Source organism: Suncus etruscus, chromosome 14, assembly GCF_024139225.1.
Source record: "Suncus etruscus isolate mSunEtr1 chromosome 14, mSunEtr1.pri.cur, whole genome shotgun sequence".
Classification (NCBI taxonomy): Eukaryota; Metazoa; Chordata; class Mammalia; order Eulipotyphla; family Soricidae; genus Suncus; species Suncus etruscus.
The window spans coordinates 83,969,044-83,989,755 of record NC_064861.1 but is presented as its reverse complement, the minus strand read 5'-3'; the positions used below and the strand labels follow the sequence as shown (position 1 = coordinate 83,989,755).

The 20,712-nt window shown below is 56.2% G+C and overlaps 3 protein-coding genes across 3 annotated transcripts in view; 1 reads left to right on the top strand and 2 right to left on the bottom strand.

The window, feature by feature from the left end:
* Positions 1 to 802: 802 nt before the first annotated feature.
* MED29 (mediator complex subunit 29) lies at positions 803 to 6,493 on the bottom strand. The gene is made up of 4 exons (XM_049787213.1): positions 6,239 to 6,493; positions 4,870 to 4,928; positions 4,329 to 4,413; positions 803 to 1,083 (listed from the first exon to the last, which is right to left on the bottom strand). Exons 1-4 carry the CDS (start codon positions 6,452 to 6,454, stop codon positions 841 to 843), a joined length of 603 nt encoding a protein of 200 aa, XP_049643170.1. The 5' UTR covers positions 6,455 to 6,493; the 3' UTR covers positions 803 to 840.
* A 402-nt stretch (positions 6,494 to 6,895) lies between these two features.
* On the top strand, positions 6,896 to 11,986 carry PAF1 (PAF1 homolog, Paf1/RNA polymerase II complex component). The gene is made up of 14 exons (XM_049787169.1): positions 6,896 to 6,969; positions 7,389 to 7,418; positions 7,512 to 7,604; positions 7,921 to 8,042; positions 8,132 to 8,198; positions 8,286 to 8,387; positions 8,470 to 8,575; positions 8,662 to 8,730; positions 8,817 to 8,920; positions 9,000 to 9,116; positions 9,220 to 9,348; positions 11,085 to 11,190; positions 11,282 to 11,378; positions 11,462 to 11,986. The coding sequence occupies exons 1-14, from the start codon at positions 6,920 to 6,922 to the stop codon at positions 11,863 to 11,865; spliced, it is 1,596 nt and encodes a 531-aa protein (XP_049643126.1). The 5' UTR covers positions 6,896 to 6,919; the 3' UTR covers positions 11,866 to 11,986.
* A 123-nt stretch (positions 11,987 to 12,109) lies between these two features.
* Positions 12,110 to 20,712, bottom strand: part of SAMD4B (sterile alpha motif domain containing 4B) — a 45,107-nt gene continuing 36,504 nt past the window's right edge. Inside the window, exons 4-13 of the mRNA XM_049787157.1 lie at positions 19,755 to 19,994; positions 19,270 to 19,379; positions 19,067 to 19,153; positions 18,127 to 18,460; positions 17,585 to 17,670; positions 17,167 to 17,285; positions 16,422 to 16,617; positions 15,974 to 16,097; positions 14,252 to 14,335; positions 12,110 to 14,050 (exon numbers count right to left, since the gene is read on the bottom strand). Of these exons, the coding sequence (XP_049643114.1) occupies positions 14,022 to 14,050; positions 14,252 to 14,335; positions 15,974 to 16,097; positions 16,422 to 16,617; positions 17,167 to 17,285; positions 17,585 to 17,670; positions 18,127 to 18,460; positions 19,067 to 19,153; positions 19,270 to 19,379; positions 19,755 to 19,994 (1,409 nt within the window). The 3' untranslated portion in view covers positions 12,110 to 14,021. The remainder of the gene's footprint in view (positions 14,051 to 14,251; positions 14,336 to 15,973; positions 16,098 to 16,421; positions 16,618 to 17,166; positions 17,286 to 17,584; positions 17,671 to 18,126; positions 18,461 to 19,066; positions 19,154 to 19,269; positions 19,380 to 19,754; positions 19,995 to 20,712) is intronic.

Here is a 20,712-nt window from a genome sequence, read left to right as displayed (position 1 = left end):
CGGCTGGGCCTGGCTTCACCCACAGATTACACAACGGCCCAGTCTAAAGATCTGCTGACGCAGACATGGGCCATGGGTAGGGCTTGGTTTGCTCCCTGCTGGAGTGCTGAGGTCAGGGCCTAGATCCTCAACACTTCCCCTTTTTTGGGTAGAGGCAGACACAGCAGGTTGCAGGAAATCCTGGGGGCTTCTTAGTTGAGGCCCCTGAAAACAGCTGTTTCTCCTAGTTGCAGGTAATTTCAGGGCTCTGGTTCCCTTTACCTGCTCCTTCATGCACAAGCCTTGCAGAAGGTAGCCAAGGTGGGAACATAAGGCTGGTACACAGAAGGCCACCGCTTCCCCTCCATCTCGCTGGAGTTCATTCACCCCGGCACCTGGTGAAGTGAACCATCAGGTCCACAAAGCAGCACCCTGAGGAGTGCCCTCAGCTCCTCCCAAGCAGTTTGAGGGTCCTAGCAGAGGAAGACCACTGGAGAGATGATCAGAGGGGGTGCAGCTGGAAAGGAATGGAATGAGACAACAGCAGTGACCCCTGTCCCCTCCCCAAACAAGCCCTAGACCTAATCTAGGGAGGACTGGAGGGGCGGGGGAGGGCTCCACACCCAGATCAGATAGGGGAAAACCCAGGGCAACAGATCAACAACAGGCCGGGTCCAAGGTCCACCAGAGCAGCCCAGTGGAGAGGGCACAGGTCAGGGCCGCGCCCTGGAGCTCCTGCTGGCCTCTGCTGCCCCCTGGCGGCTCGGCGCGACATCAGGACGGAAGTAGGAAGCAGAGGAGTCCACTGAACTCTTTATTCCCTCCATGGTCCCCCCCACCCACAGCAGGCCCTGCTGCTGCTCACAAGGTGCCCCCAGGGCCTGTAGGTGGCACGGGTGTCTTGCCCGTGACCTTGTTAGCGCACTCCAGCAGGGCCGTGTGAATGTCTTTGGCACAGGCGATCTGGGTCTTGATAACGGCCAGGTACTGTGGGTAGGGCAGGCTGTCGGGCTGCACAGCGTCGGGCTTGGTGGCAGTGGGCACCAGCGTCGGAGAGTGCTTGGCACTGTCGCAGCTCTGGGACAGGCACTCATGTGCCAGGCGCTGTGGGCAAAAGGGCAAGGGTTGTGTGTGTGGCTTCAGCCTACCTTGAGGACTTGCTCCCAATTCACCCTAGGCCAGCCCAGTAGCCAATTGGCCTTGGGACATGTGTACATGTATGTTCCTTTTGTTTGTTGGTTTGGGGGCCACACCTGGCTCTGTCACGTGCAAGGTGAGCACCCTTCTCACTATACTGTAGCTCCAGTCCCACGTCTTGGGCGTGGCCTCTAGACTCTGTTTCGAGGTTGCAGCCAGGCTGGAGCCTGCCCCTAATATCAGCACCTCAAGCACTCTCAAACTGCTTCTCTCCAGACCTGTCTCCTTTGGAAAACGGGTTTTGAGGGCACTTGTCACCTCAGCTGAGAAAAATTCACTATTACTTGGGGGAAGGAGGTTCGGCCGGAGTTGTTGGGGACACCCAGACCATGCCTGGTGGTCCCTGCACCTAGCAATGTCCAGGAGATCACGGGGTGTCAGGTATGGAACAGGAGTTCGATTCCTGGCAGGGGCCCCGACCACAAGACCATCTCCTGTCCCTCTTCCTGTTACTTTTTGGGGTCAAGAATGGACGCAGGTTGTGTGCTCTTAACCTGAATCACTATGATTGCCTCAGTATAGGATTTGATTCACCAGTCACTTCTGAGGTGCCAGCTCCTCTCTTGCCTCTTCTCTGACAGAGATTTCTAGGCCCTTTTCTCTGGGAGGTGGGTGGAGACTGAACCCAGAGCCGCCAGCTCCGGCACCTGTCCAGATCTTGAATGTGCCTATTCCTGAGTCAGACTCATCTCCCTTTGGGCCACACTGTGCAGCTTGAGGCTGTGGCCCCCCACAAACTGCTCATTTTCCCTGCCTGCGGAGACCATACCTGTGTCCCCAGATGCCCCTGAATTCCTAGAGCTATCATAAACCTCAGGCCTGTCCCATATTGCAGGTCAGCAGTGCCCCATCTGTCCTGGGGAGCCGGGCCCATCATGATCCCTCCTAGGGTTCTGCCCCCACTCACCATCCTCTAGCTATGAGCACCTAAGCCTTGCATGTGGCTGACCTAGGACGGATCTGAGTTTAATTCCCAAAATCGCATATGAACCCAGAGCCAGCCAGGAGCTCTGAGTTCAGAGCCAGCAACCTCTGAGTGCTGCCAGGTGTGGCCCAAAAACAAAACAAAAAAAGGGGTGGGGGACTGAGCCAATAGTGCATGCTTGGGGCCAGAGAGATAGCATGGAGGTAAGGCGTTTGCCTCTCATGCAGAAGGTCACTGGTTCAAATCCCGGCATCCCATATGGTCCCTCGTGCCTGCCAGGAGCGATTTCTGAGCGTGGAGCCAGGAGTAACCCCTGAGCACTGCTGGGTGTGACACAAGAACAAAAACAAAAAAAATAGTGCAGCATGCTTGCTTTGCTAACATGGTCCAGGTTCATCCCCTGAGCACCTCCAGGTGTGTCCAACAACCAAAACCAACCAACCAAAATAGCTCTAAGGGCCAGAGAGACTGTACAGGAGGGAAGGTGGTAAAGGCACTGGTCTCGCAGACTGCATTCGGGGTTCCCCAAGGATCACCCAGCCCACTCTTGAGCAGTGAATCCCCATAATAAGGGACTTAAAGCAGCTGCTCCTTCAAGGGTGGAATACTTAACATTTTGTCTGTTTTCAGGCCACACCCAGTTGTATTCAGGGCTTACTCCAGGCTCTGCAATCAGGGGTCACTCCTGGCAGGGTTCAGGGGACCAATATGTGGTGCCAGGGAGTGAATCTGAGCCAGTTGCATGCAATGGCCCTACCCACTGTAATATCTCTCTAGCCTCAGAATCTTTAAAACTTTATTCAATTTTTTTTTTTTGAGGGGAGCATACTCAGTGATGCAAGGCAAGTGCCCTCTCCACTGTAATATCACTCTGGTCCTAAAACTTGAATTTGCCAGGGACAGAATCTAGGTTGGCCAATCTCTAGGCAAGCATTCTATCCACTGTACTGTCTCTCAGGCCCTGGAACAGATTTATTTTTTTAAGCTACTACTGACACTCTTGCTCACTTCCTGTATTATCTCTCTGGCTCATGACAACAATGTTACAGGAAGCACCTGTTGCTTACATCAGTGGTGTTTGTTTTGGAGCTACAGCCAGTGGTGCTCAGGTAACCATGTGTGGTTACAGGCCACAGCAAGTGAATTAGCCCCTCTCCTCTCTCTTGGGCTGTGTGTCAGTGCTTTTTGCTTACCTCTACTATTCACACTGCAGAGTTGGTACTGCTGGGCACCCACATTTGAAAACCACTAGTTTATACTTAAGATATGAAGCTGTGGGCCCGGAGAGATAGCACAGCGGCATTTGCCTTGCAAGCAGCCAATCCAGGACCAAAGGTGGTTGGTTCAAATCCCGGTGTCCCATATTGTCCCCCGTGCCTGCCAGGAGCTATTTCTGAACAGACAGCCAGGAGTAACCCCTGAGCACCGCTGGGTGTGGCCCAAAAACCAAAAAAAAAAAAAAGAAAAAAAAGATATGAAGCTGTACCTTTCTTAGTATCTACTCTCCCCCTTGGTGCCTGCCACGCTTCCGTTTCCCTTGCAGCCCCAGCTCAAATGTGCTCACCACTAGCTGCCCTCCAGAACCCTCTCTTCCCACTCCTACAGTTCTGTCAAGACTGAGTGCTTTCTTAGGACTTCCTGGATGTCAATCCTTACTCCCTAGCACATCCTTGACTCCTCTCACCTGTCACTGTAAGCAGACAGTTTGTTCTCACTCTAGCAAACTGGGAAGTCTGAGGACCAGGAGGATTAGAGTACCATCACTTTGTCCTCAACCATCAGTGGGAACACAAGCCTATTCTGTTTTGGGGTCACATGCAATGATGCTGGCAGGTACTCCTCATTCAATGCTCAGAGGATTATGTGGAGGAACCCAAGCCTCCTGCACGCAAAGCTTGCTCACTTGCCCCCCCCCCTTTAATTTTCTTGGTTTTGGGGCCACAGCTGGCAGCGCTCAAGGGTTACTCCTGGCTCTACACTCAGGAATTAATCCTGGCAGGCTCAGGAGACCAGATGGGATGCCGGGGATCGAACCGGGTCTGTGCATACAAAGCAAATACCCTACCTGCTGTGGTGTCGCCCCAGACCATGCTCACTTACCCCTTGAACCATGTCCTCCAGCCCAGGGAAACGTGGGTGTTGTCTGAAGGAGTGCCAGACCAGAACCAAATGAGGTTCCAGAGGACATCAGGGACTATGGCAAGGATGCATCGAGGAAGGTCCTTACCAGGCAGAGCTCCAGCTGGTCGCAGAGTGCGTAGAACTCCTCCAGACACTTGTCAAAGCGCTGGATGGGTCCATCACTGCTCTTTCTAAATGCCGGGAGAAGAAGGTGACTGGGGGATGGATTCCCCATCTCTGGGACATCAGTGTTTACCTAACCAAAGATCTGTCAGGAACCAGGCATGGGCTTAGCAGGCTCTGGGGGTGGGAAGGGAGGGAAGAAGCAAGATGGGACAAGACTGGGTATGAGGAGCCAGGTTAGAAAATCAAGGGATAAGGCCAGAGAGATAGATAGCACAGAGGTAGGGCATTTGCCTTGCAGGAGGCTGATTCAAACAGACGGTGGTTTGAATCCCAGCATCTTATATGGTCCCCGGTGCCTGCCAGGAGCAACTTCAGAGCACTGCTGGATGTGATCCAAAAACAAAAAAAAAAAAAAAAAAAAAAAAAATCCCCAAGGGAAACAGGGAGGGAAGGAAAGGAAAGGGCAGAGGGGATAGGTTTGAGTAGGTTGGAGAGGCGGGTGGATAAAGTGCTACACTCACTGTCCGTTGTCAATGTTAGTGTTCTGAATCAAGTTCTGGGCAGCAACTTTCATTAATGTCTAGTTAAAAAAAAAAAAGGAGAGAGATGGAGAAAGAGTAAAGGATACTTTAGTTTTTTGTTTTGTTTTGAGGCCACACCCAGCGGTGCTCAGAAATTGCTCCTGGCAGTTCTGGGAGACCATATGGTATGCCAGGGATCCAACACAGGTCGGCTCCATGAGAGGCAAACGTCCTACTATCCTATGCTATCCCTCCAGCTGGAGAAAACAATACTTCTGATAAACCTATACACTTCTTTAAAATCCACCCAATTTGGGGCCAGAAAGGTACGGCGTTTCTTTGCACACGGCCTACCGAGGACGAACCTGGCTTCAATTCCCGGCATCCCATATGATTTCTTGAGTCTGCCAGGAGAGATGGTTTCTGAGCGCAGAGCCAGGAGTGTAACCCCTGATCGGTGCCGTATGCCTCCCCCATAAAATAATCCACCCAATTCTATAATACTTGTCTTGCAGGCCCCGACCAACGGCATCCCATACGGTCCCGCCCGAGGCCTGTCAGGAATAAATCCTGAGTGCAGAGCCAGGAGTAATCCTTGAACACTGCTGGGTGTGGCCACAAATAAATGCATAAATAAATATTCCATTCAGGGGCCCGGAGAGATAGCACAGCGGCGTTTGCCTTGCAAGCAGCCGATCCAGGACCAAAGGTGGTTGGTTCGAATCCCGGTGTCCCATATGGTTCCCCGTGCCTGCCAGGAACTATTTCTGAGCAGACAGCCAGGAGTAACCCCTGAGCACCACCGAGTGTGGCCCAAACACCAAAAAAAAAAAAAAAAGGGGCCGGGCGGTGGCGCTAGAGGTAAGGTGCCTGCCTTGCCTGCGCTAGCCATGGACGGACCGCGGTTCGATCCCCCGGCATCCCATATGGTCGTCCCCCAAGCCAGGAGCAACTTCTGAGCACATAGCCAGGAGTAACCCCTGAGCGTTACCGGGTATGGCCCAAAAACCAAAAAAAAAAAAAAAAAAAAATTCCATTCAGGAGGAAACCCTGTCGTTACTTCCAACTCCTATCACTTCACCTCTACTATAGCAACCACCGCCCACATTTCCCCAGACGCAGGCTCTCCCGAAGGAGATACCTCCCTGATCCCTCCCTCCCTCCCTCCCTGCCCCATCAAATCCCCTTTGCAGGCTTCACTGACCAGGGCCTGTTTTTATTCTCCCCATGAATCCTCGCACCGCCAGCCCTAGAGCTTCGCTTCAGCCTGGGGAAAAAGATGGAACCCCTTGGTCGTCTCCGTCCGCCTGGCCTTGGCCTCCCTCGCTCTCTCCCGGACGCACCCGCCCGGAGCCTGGGGCCGACTCACCTGCAGGCTCTCCTTCAGCTGCGGGATGAGCATCTTGTAGCGCTGCACCGGGTCGAAATCCTGCTGCTGCTGTTGCAAGAGTCCGCTCTGGGCCGGCCCTACCAGTTGCGCCGGCGCTGATTGCGGCGGCTGGGCCCCCGGACCCCCGGCCGAACCCGGGCCCGACATGCCGGCGGCGGAGGTAGCGGCTGCGGCCTGCGGCTGGGGCGCAGCCATCTTGTCCCCTCGGCGCGCCGGAAGTACGTCACACACCCGCGACGCTCCAGGATTCCTTTCCGTGTCTCGGTGCTTTTAGGCCCAGTTTGCCTTCTAGCCCCGCCTCTCGGCGCCTCTCACCAATGGGAAGCAAGGAGGCCCCCACGCTGAGAGCCGTTCGCCAACCACGAGCCAGATCTTCCTCCTTAACCCCGCCCCTTGCCCGGCAGCCCACCAATCAAAGGGCGGGTCTGTTTTCCCCAAAGCCCTCGCGGCCTGGAGGCAGCCTGACGGGTCTCTCTTGGACTCTCCGCAGCAGTTGGTGCGAGTCCGCCCCGCTGGTTGGTTTCTCTGCGCTGCGCTTCTCTCCGAGTCTGCTTCGCCCGCTTCGCCCCTACCTGACCCCCACCGAGCCAAGAGGACCCCCAAAGCTAGCGCCCGCCGCGGTTGGCACGCCCCTCCGCGGCCCGGCCGGGACCCGTCGCCATGGCGCCCACCATCCAGACCCAGGCTCAGCAGCGGGAGGACGGCCACAGGTAGGCACCGTGACGTCACCCGTGCCCCCCGAGTCGGCTCGTGACGTCAGGCCTGGGCCCCGACATTTGACCAAGGGGACGGGCTCCGGTTGCACGCTGCTTCCTCCAGCCTTTGCTATCTGGGGGGGACCCTGATTTACCCCCAAGACCCCAGTGACTTGGGTTGGATGCAAGCCCTTGGAGCGGTTGCCATCGAAAAGCCATCGCAGGATTGGCTTCACTCATTCAATGCATCACCCACTCATGCATTTGGGGAGTAACTCATGCAATTCCTTCCTCGGATTGGGGCGCCCCTAGCCAGAGGGATTAGCATGCCACGCCCCCTTTTTAAAGCTCGGAGAAGCAGCCACATGCTCCTCGGGCCTGTTCATGCTCTGCATCTTTTCATCAGTGTTTCTCTTCCATCCCCTCCCCCACAGGCCCAATTCTCACCGCACTTTGCCTGAGAGGTGAGTGAGCCCCTCGTGTAGCACCCCCCATGGAGGAGTTGGGGGACAGGAGGGGAGAAGGGGCGACGGATTTTGAACCACCGTTGTTTCCAGGTCCGGAGTGGTCTGCCGAGTCAAATATTGTAACAGCCTCCCGGACATCCCCTTTGACCCCAAGTTCATCACCTACCCCTTCGACCAGAACAGGTGAGCTTGAGATCCAAGATGGGAAACAGCCTGTGAGAATATGCATGCTTGAAGGCCAAGGGTGATGGCTCTCTTGAGGGCCTAGAACAGTCCCTAGCACACGAAGGGGTTGTTACTGTGCTCATAAGTTTTCTACATTAATGACACATGGCTGGTGCACCCATCACTCCCTCCCCTTCCTCCAAGAGCTTGACTCTAATCTAGGGATAGTGTTCTGGGGAGTTCTTGGAAGAGCTCAGTGGTGGGGAATCAGGAACCCAAGGGAGGGATGACACTGTCATCAGGACACCCTAGCGGCCACCTCTCCACCCATCAGGTTTGTTCAGTACAAAGCAACGTCTCTGGAGAAGCAGCACAAACACGACCTCCTGACTGAGCCAGATCTGGGGGTCACCATCGACCTCATCAATCCTGACACCTATCGCATCGACCCCAATGGTGCGTGAGGAGGCAAGGAGGGCCTGCCAGAGACCAGGCCAGGCCTGGGACTCCTTCATGGACTTTCTGCCCCTGTTGCTCTCCTCTAGTACTCCTAGATCCAGCTGATGAGAAACTTCTGGAAGAGGAAATTCAGGCTCCTACCAGCTCTAAAAGGTGAGGGAGGTGTCACCTGGGGAAGTGGCTCAGATAATGCTCAAAGCAGGACGGTGAGGTTCTGAGGTGCCTGATCTTCCTGGCTAGATCCCAGCAACACGCGAAGGTGGTCCCATGGATGCGGAAGACGGAATACATCTCCACCGAGTTCAACCGCTACGGCATCTCCAACGAGAAGCCGGAGGTCAAGTGAGTTGTGGCAGAGAGGGAAGGAAGGGGAACGCAGGTGCGTCCACTGGTTCCAAAAGGCCTTTCTCAATTCTCCCCCCAGGATTGGGGTATCTGTGAAGCAGCAGTTCACGGAGGAAGAAATCTACAAAGACCGGGACAGCCAGATCACAGCCATTGAGAAGACTTTTGAGGATGCCCAGAAATCAGTATGAGGGCCTGGCTGGGGGGCAGGCAGAGGTGTGGCTCACAGCTTTCTGCCTGTGCCCTCACCATAACTTTTGTTTCCCTCCAGATCTCCCAGCATTATAGCAAGCCCCGAGTAACACCTGTGGAGGTCATGCCTGTCTTTCCAGACTTCAAGGTCAGGACCCAGGACAGGAGGTACAGGGGCATTATCTTGAGTCCCCCTGCCAGTTCCAGTCCAACTTGTGCACTCTGTCCCCCCAGATGTGGATCAACCCATGCGCTCAGGTCATCTTTGACTCAGACCCGGCCCCTAAGGATACAGGCGGGGCTGCTGCACTGGAGATGATGTCTCAGGCTATGATCAGGTCAGTGGCTGAATATGGCCTACCCTGCCCACTTGCTCCTGGGCCTCTGTCTTCACTGTGCCTCCTTTTCACCGTCCAGGGGCATGATGGATGAGGAGGGCAATCAGTTTGTTGCCTACTTCCTGCCAGTGGATGAGACGATGAAGAAGCGGAAGCGGGACCAAGAGGAGGAGATGGACTATGCACCAGATGATGTGTACGTGGGGGTGTTTTTGTTTGGGGCTCTGGGAGGTACCTTTTTCTTCCTCATGGAGATAAGTGAGGCTAACCCTGATGCTGACGAGTCACCTCATCCTCAGGTACGACTACAAGATTGCCCGGGAGTACAACTGGAATGTGAAGAACAAGGCCAGCAAAGGCTACGAGGAAAACTACTTCTTCATCTTCCGAGAGGGCGATGGGGTTTACTACAACGAGCTGGAGACCAGGTGCTCAGAATGGCCCTATTTGACATTTGTTTTGGTTTTGGGTCACACCTGCCAACACTCGGGTTACTCCTGGTAGGCACTGGGACCATACGGGATGCCAGGCTTGGAACCCGGCCTGGGTCAGCCACATGCAAGGCAGACGCCCTACCTGCTGTGCTCTTGCTCTGGCCCCTATCTGACATTAGATTGGGCCTGGGCTTCAAGAGAGCCACCTTGGAGGTTCTTTCTGCCTAAGTTGGTCACTGTCACAATGTACTTGCAAGAATAGTGTAAGCTTGCTACCGCACATGGCCTGGGCGTAGTGTTAACTCAGAAATCCACAAACCTTACAAAGAGTTTTCTTTTACAAGAGTTTTCTTTTGGAGGGTGTGTGTGTTAATGTCTTACCCAGCAGTGCTGGGGGCTATGGATCATGGGGTAGGTACTCGCTTTCTGACTCTAAAGAACGCCCCCCCCCCCCCAAATGGCAGTGAGCAGGAATTATTCCTGGTGGTACTCTGGGGTCCCATTTGGGATGTTGGGAATCGAACCTGGCTGGCCACATAATTGCTCTGACCCCGGTTTCCCCTGTATTAAGAGAATTCATGTTGAGGTATGGAGCAAATAGTAAAATGTAAAAAAAGCACCTTTTTCAGCAAAACTATGGATACTCAAGTTAAAAATGTGAGCCCCTGGGCCTAGAGAGTAGAAATGATGGTCCTTGTCTTGCATGCCGCCAACCTCAATTCCAGTGTCCCACACTAGATATGTTCCCTAAGAAGAGCCACCAGGTAGAACCACCTCTCCTCCAAGAGGGAAAAAAAGTCACCCCTTTAATCTCTTAAAACTAAAAGCTTATTGTGGTGGTTGTTTTTGTTATTGCTCTTTAGACCTTTCTGCTATAAGGGTTGGACAGGACAGTGTGTGATTTTGAGGTTTTTTTTTGGTTTTTCGGGCCACACCATTTGATGCTCAGGGGTTACTCCTGGCTAAGAGCTCAGATATTGCCCCTGGCTTGGGGGACGCCGGGGGATCGAACCGTGGTCCTTCCTTGGCTAGCTCGTGCAAGGCAGACACCTTACCTCTAGTGCCACCTCTCCAGCCCCTTAAGCCAGTGTGTTTTTCAGTCTTTTTCCAACTGTTGCCTCTTTCTGATTTTGTTTCCGTTTTGTGCCACCACCCTATCATTGTATCCCCTAGTTTTGTGCTCTGGACCCCCATGTATGTGATTTTCACTTGGGCTTCCCACCTACAAACCACTAGCACTAGCCCTGCCCTGTCTGATAGTCACAATAATGGCGACTAGCCCTTATTAAAACATACATGACATATATGTGTTGTGTATACACAACAGAGATAAGCTATGAAGTGTAAGGCAGCCAAACAAGTTATCTTTTTGTTTGGGGGCCACACCCGGCTGCATGGGGGCTGTGCTCAAGAATCACTCTGGTAGGGCTTCAGTGACCATAACTGATGTTGGGCTGGGTGTGTGCAAACAAAGTGAGTGCCATATTAGCTATGTACTGGCGCCCCCCGCCCCCAGGTGTCTTAACTGTTGTGCTAACACCTCTCCCACAACCTGAATTTAGTCACTCTTATTTTATTTACTTCGCATCCTGGTGGGTTCTGGGCGTTGATGAGTGTGGGGAAGATGAACCACATCCAGTCAGATGTCTGACACCCTTGTCACATACATGGTCTTTAAACTCCATCTTTCCATCACCTTTAACCTCCCACCCCCAATTTCGCCACCACAGGGTTCGCCTGAGTAAACGCCGGGCCAAGGCCGGAGTTCAGTCAGGCACCAACGCTCTGCTTGTGGTTAAACATCGGGACATGAACGAGAAGGAATTGGAAGCTCAGGTAACAACCTGCCTTGGCTGGTGTGGAGATGGGGATGCCTGTGAGTGGGACGAAGTGCCCCAAATACCTCTCCCCACCCTGTGGTTTTCAGGAGGCACGCAAGGCTCAGCTGGAGAACCATGAGCCCGAGGAGGAGGAAGAGGAGGAGGAGGAGATGGAGACGGAGGACAAAGAAGCCGGGGGCTCAGGTAACACTGGGCAGGTGCTGTGCCTCGGAGTAGGGGCAGACGGGTGGGGGACTGACGAGGCTCATGGCCCTGTTCGCACCCAGATGAGGAACGAGAGAAGAGCAGCAGCGAGAAAGAGGCCAGCGAGGATGAGCGCCTGGAGCGCTCGGGCAGTGAGAGTGAGCACGAGGAGGGCGACAGGGACGAGGCAAGCGACAAGAGTGGCAGTGGCGAGGAGGAGAGCAGCGAGGATGAGGCCCGCGCTGCGAGGGACAAGGAGGAGATCTTTGGTAGTGACGCCGACTCCGAGGACGACGCTGACTCGGAGGAGGAGGACCGAGGGCAGACCCGGGGCAGCGACAATGAGTCCGACAGTGGCAGCGAGGGGGCTGGCCAGCGCAGCCGCAGCGCCAGTCCCTTCCCCAGTGGCAGTGAACACTCAGCGCAGGAGGATGGCAGCGAGGCGGCAGCCTCCGAGTCCAGTGAGGCGGACAGTGACAGTGACTGAGCCGCAGGCCAAGGGCCGGCAGCAGTGCTGGAGGCACACTGCCAGTGCCCTGCAAGCCAGCCCTCCGCGGCGCTTCTTTCCCTTCCCTGAGCCTTTGTTAATAAAGCCAACTTCACTTCGCCTCCCGACCCCTGGGCCTTCTTTCTGGGGAGCCCATTCTCTCTCCAGTCCCCCACCCCATGCCACCCCAGGTGGCTTCAGTTTAAGACGGAAAAGCAAAGACAACGGAAGCAAGGCCAGCAAGTTTTCCATGAAATGCAGCATAACAAAGGTCAGAATTTGTTTCTTTTTTTTTTTTTTCCAAAATAAGCCCAGACCATTAAACAGTGAAACTCCAACAAACAAGTCTTCTCCAACAGCGAGAAAAACTGTACAGTTACTCAAAGCTGATTCTGCCAGTGGGGCTGGGGCTAGAGGGACAGGCGAGACCATGGCAAGGGGCCAGGGGCCGGGTGGGAGGTGGGTTCCTGCCCATCAGAGTGGGGCCGCCTGCGTCCTGCACACTCTGCTGTCAGGGGGTGGAGGTGGCTCTGGCCTCCCGCTGTGTGGCGGCCCCCTCACCACCTCCCAGTGCCAGGTCAAGGCCAACTCACGCTGATGGGGAGTGAAGATGGGGCTGGCTGGGAGGAGGTGAGGGCTCCCGAGACCGGGACACCCTGCTGATTCCAAAGGAGGTGGCCCCTGTCCATCCCACTTCCTGGGGTTCGTGGGAGGGGGACTGAGGGGAATGAGCAAAGGCACAGAAACATGGGGGCCGGGGCGGGGGACTTGCATAGGTTGATGAGTGTGCAAGAGGTACATAAATAAACCTGACGCCCCGCCCAGCCCGGCACTAGGGGCGGGACCTAGAGCAGCCCCGGCCCCCACCCCGGCTGCCCCCCCTCCCTGGGCTGAGCTGAGGGAGGTCCAGACCAGGAGAGCAGAGGCAAGATGGTCTGGGAAAGGGCGGAGTGCGGGGAGGGTGAAGGGTTTCCTTTTTTTTTTTGGTTTTTTGTTTTTTCCCAACATTTTGTATCTTTAATAACATACACAATGGTTACCAGCCATAGTCATAACAAAAGTTATTCATAAAATGTATCTAAAAATAACGTTTTTTTCCTTTTCGGTGTGAAAAGCTTGAGAATGTCCCAGTGAGGAGTGTGTGGAGGGAGGGGCTGGAATAAGGAACCTGGCTTCCCCACCACGCCTGAATCCCCGGGGCCCCCTCCCCACCTGGACCCAGCACTACCCCTCTGGGGCGTGACGCCAGGCTGGGCTGACTTTCTAGTCTATGCGCTAGTGTTTACTTGGTGAGGCTGTGACAGCATGGGGCAGGAGGGGAGGCGGAAAGAAAAGGGGAGAAAACCCCGAAACCAAACAATCCCCTTTCCCTTATTCCTTACCCCCAGGACTCGGCAAGCAGACCTGGGGTGGAGAAGGGTGTGTTGGTGGGGAGGGGACGTTAAGGCAACAGACTTCTTCACCTCACAGGCTGCCCTGATTCCCCACCTCTCACCTCTGCTTCGGGGGAACCAGGGCTGGGGAGAAGGGAAAGACTTGGGGCCTAGAGGAGGGGCTCTGCCCTCTCCCCCTGTAAGTGTCAGGCTCCCTAGCCGCTTGGTTGGCTCAGAGAGAGAGGCCTGGGGATTCTAAAAATGAGAGGGAATGATCAAGAGAAAAACCGTTAAGAACTATATAAATATGCATCTTAAATAGGCCTAAGAAATTAATTGCAGAGAACCTCTGATAACAGGGCAAGGGGAAGCGAGAGGAGGGGCTCCTGTCCTGGGGAATGACAGAGGAGGGGAGCAGATGGTGCTCCCCCAATGCCAGCGGGTCGAGAGGGGCCCCACGAGACAGTCTAGGAGTCTCAGCTGCCAGCAGAAGGGGCAGGTGTGGGGCGGGCCGAGGGGCTGGGGCAGGGCAGGGCAGGGCAGGGGCGAGAGGAGAGGGCGGGCGGGCTGGCCGCTTCCTGCCCTGGGCCTCAGCAGCCCCCTCCAGGGCCAGGGAGTGAGCAAGGAGTGTGCCAATGTTCGACAGAAGGAAGTAGGGCGAGAGTAGAAAAATAGCCGAGTGTATAGCCGAGCCGCCCACCCTCACGGTCGCCAGAAGCCCCGTGGGGGGTCGCCCCACCCGCCGCCCAGGGAGCCTATGGGTGCGCTGGGCTGTGGGTCCTGTCAGATGGTGGAGGTTTTGTCTGTCCCATCTGCGGTAAGAAAGGGAGGAAGGGAGCAAGATCAGGAGCTGATTGATGGTGCCTGAGAAGGCGGCAGGTCGCCCGCCTGCCATCCCAGCCAGGCCCTCCCTGGAGGCGGCCTCCCCTGGGTACCCCTCAGGAGGACTTGGGAGGTGCTCGGTTCCAGGTGAAGGCAGGTGCTGCTGGGTCAGGGAAAGAGGAAATGCTCACCCCCCAAGGCGTGTTCTGTCATGCTCAGACACAGAGATTCCAAAGTGGGGTTGATCTCCAGGTCAGGCCCGGGGAGCGGGCAGTCTGGTGGGAGAGAAGGCAGTGAGAACGGGCTGGCACACATGGAACTGGAAGGGTGGCATGAGGGGGCGGAGGGTGGTGCAGGGGGGGAAGGCAGCAGGAAGGGCATGCGGGAGGAACAGCCACTGGCTGGCAGACTGGGCCAGCAGAAGCTGAGCAGCACAGAGGAAGTGAGGACACGAGGCGGAGGGAGCATCTTGGAGGCCACACAGGCTGTGACTATTTGGGACAAACTGCACGCTGCCTTGGGCCCAGTCTGGGCATCTGCCTTGGGCACTTGGCAGCCAGCCCTGTGCTTCCTGGCTGGTGGTCCGCTCTGAAGCTGGCACAGAAGCTAATTAGAATTCTTCCTGAGCAGGAAAGCCTGGACCTGCTACTCAGGGCAGGCCTTGGGAGCGGAAATTCAGGGGCCAGCCTTTGGGGCTTGTCCTCAGACCACCTCTCCCAGGCTTCTTGCGCTGGCCTCTCCCTTTCTGGCAGACCTGATCCCTCTTTCCAGCACCTTTTGCTGCTCCCACTTCCCCTCTGGACCCTGAGCTCAGCCCGTTCACCGAGTGAGCAAGCCCCTGGCTCCTGACAGGAGGTGAGAACCATTTCCTCATGCCCACATGGGAAAAGCTGGTTGGAGCGTGCATCAGGAAAGCTGGCTGACAGCCCAGCGCATGGCAGACGGGCTCAAAAAATGGATTATTTTTTGCTCCTGTACTCCATCCTCGGTCACATGACACCACAGATGCCCACTCTGTGCCAAAGCCTATGTGAGGATGCATGCTAGCACAGGATTCCCTGCTTGACAGATGGCTGCCCCTCACCTCATACACTAAGACTCTTGGGCGGATGCTTTGGCTCCCTTGCATGTACGAGGCCCTGAGACTTGTCTCCAGCACCACAAAAACCACATGCTTGAGAAAGAACCCCTGGCCAGAGAGATGGCTCAGAGGGTTGGTCTGCCAGCTTGGGGTTCAATCTGATATGGTGTGGTGCTCTGGCATCACCAGGAGGGGCAAAGTTCTGCTAGGAATAACCCCGAATCAAAACAAAAAAGAATCACAAACAACCTGGCAGTTTATGACTCAGAAAGCTCAAGGTAACCTACAAACCGAAACTCTTTCCAGACCCTTAAACCCCATAACCCAATTTGTTCCCGTGGTCTCATGAGCAGCAACAGGCCTGGCACAGAGTCCAAGAGCCCCCATCCCTGCTTGCTGAAGGGCAGGGGCAGGGCCAGTGGCCTCCACTGTGAGAAGGGTAACCCTTTCCCCTCAGACATCCTGCAGTACAGACACCTGTGCTAAAGGGCTGAAACCTGCCAGCATCTAGGAAGGAGTGGGGCTAAGGAAGGAGTGGGGCTTAGGAAGGAGTGGGGCTTAGGAGACAGAGCAGCATTTCCTCATTTAACCCCTCTGAACAGAGCACCTGGTGAGTATTCAGAGAGGTGACAGATATCAGCAAAGACAGGAGCGTGAGCACCAGAGCGCACACATGCAAAGCTAGCGGGTCGGGGAGGAAGGACGCATACTGTGGAGAGGGCTGGGAGCAGTGATGGGCGCGGGGCCCCATTCTCCCTTCGAGCATGTGTAGAAAGGGTGGAGAAGTGGGGGGTGGGCAAGAGAGCAGAAGGGTTTTGTCGGGGCCACTGACCTGGAGGGAACATAAGAACAGCCTGGGGTGACGAGTGGACTGGGAGCGAGTGTGTGCGCTGGACGGAGCTGCGGCTCTGGCTGGGCATGCTGTTGCTGCCTCCAGGATTGGCAAACCACAGGTTCTGCAGGGGCAGGAAAGGAGAAATAGCGGGTGGGTAAGAAGCCCCGAGAGAGCGAGTGCTCAGGCGCCAGAGCACCCTTGCGCCGCATAGTGCCCCAGCACTCATTAGAGCAAGTCACGGGCACTCACTACTGCACACTACTGGCCCCCGAAAGAAAACCACAGGAAATCAAAGGCAAGTATCCCTCCAGTGAGTTCTATCCCAGGCCCCAAACTGAAGCAACGGAACAAGCAGTGGGGAGGTGCGGAGAAGCCGTAGCCAGGAGCAAACCCACTGTCCATCCCAGCCCCAGAGGCAGCAGTCCCTGTGCTCAGGTCGGCTCACCTGTCGGCCCTGGCCCCCAAGGCTGGGGCTGGTGAGGGCGTGTCGAGAGATGCCCCCAATGCCTGAGGGGCTCAGAAGGCCAATCCTGCTGGGCGGGAGGGCCCGGGGAGGCAATGGGAACTGCCGCTGGGTCCGTCGGGCTACCCCCATCCCCACAGAGCCAGCTATGGGAAGTGAGTTGGAGCCAAACGCCCAGCTGCGAAGAGAAAGGGGTGTTGGTTTGGGTGGAAACTCCCCTGCATCCCACCCCAACAGGCAGGACAGACAGACCAATTTGAACAACAGTTCCTGTCCTGGAGGTCCGCTTAACCCAATCTGGTTTTTTGTTTGTTTTTGGGTCATACCCAGCAGTGCTCACAGATTATTCCTGGTGGGCTCAGGGAATACGTATATGGGATACCAGGGATCAAATCCAGGTTGGCCGTGCGCAAGGCCGCTGTCCTACCTCACAGGGACTTCTTGAACCCATCTGGCCTGGCCTAACCCCAAGGGTGGAATTGAGTGGGGAGCACAGAGGTTTCCTCCAGGCTGTCAAAGAAGTTTTAAGGGATGTGGGGTGGAGGTATTCCTGCATTTATGAGAAGGGAGCCCACAGCCCACTGCATATGATTGGGATGACAAGGACTACAGGGTCTGTTTCTGACCTACTCAGCCCTCTAAAAATAAGAATATCCCCTTTTCTGGGCACTTCCCCAGGTGCCCTGTTCCAATTCCTCAGTGATGTGCACCCCGCGCTCAGTCCTACCCTTTCTGCTGCCGGTAGCTCTGCATCTCCAGCGCTGCCTTGCGCGGGAAGGTCCGGAGCAGCTTCAGCACCTGCTGTTTCCAAGACAGCAGCCGTTTCTTCTGGGTCTCCGTGAAAGCCTAGATAGGGGAGAGATGGAGGTGGGGAGCCCCCACAGCTGTTAGATATTCAGAGGCCTAGAGTGTGAAACCCCAACCCACGAGCACCAAGAGGCAGAAGTGGAGCTCCTGGCACAAGAAGAGGGGAGCTGGTTGAGGGGAGACATACATACTCCCAGGGAGGGGCATGTCTGAAACTTCAAGGAGCAGGAACACAGTGAGAAGTGTAGGGGTGAGGCAGGGGCTCTGGGGGCCACAGTGGGGCATTCCCCACACGGCTACACAGCCCCATTTCTGGGGAATCCTGGGGCTAAGCTCACCTCATGAGTCAGGCACTTTTCGATGAGCTGGAGGTAACTGGTGATGTTCTCCTCATCTGGCCGGGACACCAGCAGCTGGGTGCACACTGAGGGACATAGAAGACTGGAAGTGAAACCCCACAAGTCCCCTGCATTTTTCAGGTGTCCTGGCCCAAAGGGACTGCCAGGCTGGCTGAGTCCTCCCCTCTAAGCCAGACCCTGTATGGACACAAGGTCGGGCCTTGAGGATCCCCAAGGGGATCGGGAAAATGCCCACTGTGGATCCTCCCTGTGGTATCTGCTGCCACACGAACTTCTTTCTGCTCAGACTCCGACACTCTTTGGGAGAAGGGCACTATCCACAGTTGGGGTGTGCCCTGAATAGGAGCCCTGGCAGCCTTGAGAAGAAAGACACTCCCCAGCCCTTATGGCAGGAGGGAGGAGGCCCAAAGCTGAGGCGACAGTGCAGTGGGCAGGAAGGACACTTCAGTCCCCACTATCGGACTCTACAACTCAGATCAGACCTGAGGCTGGGGTCCCCCTGGCTCCTGGAGGAGTCTCACCTTTGCCCATCACCCGTGTAAACTGGCTGGGGATGTCTCCGTCAGCGATGGGAGCTGGGGCCGGCTCACTGCCATCCGTGGGAGCCGGCGCTGGTGGGGGAGGGTAGCTCTCTGCAGTCGGAGGGTCCTTGGCCTCAGTGCCCTTGTCGGAGCTGGCATGAGCCAGGGAAGGCTCAGCGCCAGGCAGCGGTGGCTCCCCCCGGCCCCCGTCCTTGGCAGTCGGGGCGGTGGCGGCCACAGTGGCCTGGAGCACACTGTAGGCCTTGATGGGAGTGATGATGATCTGCTGCAGCTCCTGCAGTGCGTTGCGCAGATTCCCGCCTTCGAGCACGTCCTAGGGGAGGACAGGACTCGAGTCACAGGCCAACCTCTACAGCACAGGATGAGGAGCACACGGTCGGGAGGAGAGGGGCAGAGGTGGGGCAGACCTCTGGTTCCAGCCCAGAGAGACGAGGGAGATAGAGAGGAGACAGACACAGAGAGGGCAGGAGGGAGGGAAGAGGCACAAAACTGGGGAGATAATGCAGCAGGCATGACACTTCAATCCCCATCACCCCACATGGTTTCCCCCATCAATCCCAGGAATAACTCCTGAGCACTGCCAGTGGTGGCCCAAAAGCAACCAAGAAAATGGCCCATCCACAGGGACCAGAGCCAGAGCCTCAGGCCCTGACAGGGAGGGGCGAAGCAGCACAAAGGTGGCAGGTAGAGAGGCCATGGGGAGATCCCGCAGAGAACATGCTGCTGTCCCAGAGAGCAGAAAGGGGAGAAAGAAGTCTGAGAGACAAAGAGGGGGGGCAGGGAGGGAGAGGTAGGAGAGGGAGCTTCTGTCCCTGCGATGGGACTTGTTTGGGTCCCTGGGGCTGGGCAGGTCCCCCAGGTAAGGCAGCCACTGAGTACCAGGAGTCAGCGGGTGTCAGGGGCAAGACCAGGCCCTCACCTTCTCCAGGGACTTGAGGACACTCTGTCTCTCTCGCAGCTTCTGGATGCTCAGGGCTATCTTGTGGCGGGCACCTTTGGTGACATTCTGAAGGTGAAGAAGGGACAAGATACTGAAAATGGGAGACTGAGGCACTTGGGGGGAAGTCAACGAGGTAGCTGGGGCAACCTGCGCCGCCTCCCCAAGGCGCTCTGGGCTGTCACCTGGGACTCCAGGTGCTGCTCCGTCAGCGTCATCATCTCCTCGTAGCTCATCTGGGAGAAGAGTGCCGCGTACTTGTGTAAGCGGAGGCTCTTGAGCCAAGTGGGGACATCTGTGGGGGAGAAAGAGCGTCTAGTCAGGGAAGCAAAGGGAAGGGGTTGGCCCAGGTATCCAGCCCCTCGGCCCCGTCGAAACAGGACACACACCAGCTGCTCCCCAGCAGTCTGCCCACCCTGGCGCCTGTCCCCCGGGGTGGCAGTCAGCTGACGCTCTGCAGAAAGCTCCCTCTGGAGCCCAGGTCTCAAAGCAGGTTGACTAGCACCCGCTTTTCAGAAAGAGCTTACTGTGTCCCCCGGGGGGACTGTGTTCTGGAAGCGGACAAATAAGAAGAAGCTGCACCAGGGCTACTTACTCCTCCTCCCCCTGGACCATTCCCAGTGGGGGGCCCTCAGAGGACTCGGGTACTGTTGCCCCACCCCACCGATACCTTTCATGCCACTGCCATCCTCCTGGAAAGTGTTCCGGCTGGAGCCCTGCTCCTCCGTCTGCTCACTGCCAGAGGAGGCCACGCTGCTCTGGGGCGAAAGGGGTGCGTGGTCGGCCGTGGTGAAAGCAGCCCGGGCCCCGAGCTCCTCTGGACTCGGCCACTCGCCAGGGCCTTGGGGGCTCGTAGGGATAAGTGACATGGAGCGCTTCAGCGGGCTGGGGTGGATTTGGCAGGGGAGACCTGGGTAGAGAGGGAGGGAAGCGAGAGGTCAGTTGTAGGGCAACGATGACAAGAGATTATGCCCTCGCCCCACTGGATGCCCACCACCTGCATCGCTACGCAAGCCGCTGGCTGTGACTCTGACCTCTACTTAATCCACGGTGCTTGGCCCAGGCTTCTGGCCTTATTATTGCCTCAAATCCTGCCCCATTTCTAGCCTTCCTTCTTCCTGCACTTTGCCCACCCCACAGAAGCCACACAGATCCCTCTAAAAATGGAGACAGGACCCAGTTAGCATCTGCTTCAAATCCCCTGTGGCTTCTCTTCACCCTGACAACGAAATTCTAACTCTTGGTTGGGGATGTGGCTCAGCAGCAGTCTGTGCTCTGCACTCAGAACTGGGCGTGGTCCCCGTGAAATACCCACACTACAAGCCTAACTTCCACACACACCTTCAAAGGCCTGGCCGGACCTGGCCCTGTTCTCACCTCACCTATTCTCTGACAACTCTGCTTCAGGTCTTCAGAGACTTTGCCAAGCACCATTTTGGCTCACTTTGGCCAGCCTGTCCTGTTCTCATTCTCCTTGTCTTCCTGCTCTTCACAAATGTCTTTTCTGTCTCATAAGCAAGTGTCACCTCTTTCGAGGCCTTCCCTGAATCCGCCACTGGATACAGCTGTCCCTATTCCGATCACGGCCACTCTAGCTGATTACTGGTTTGTTTTAGGGCTTTTTGGAT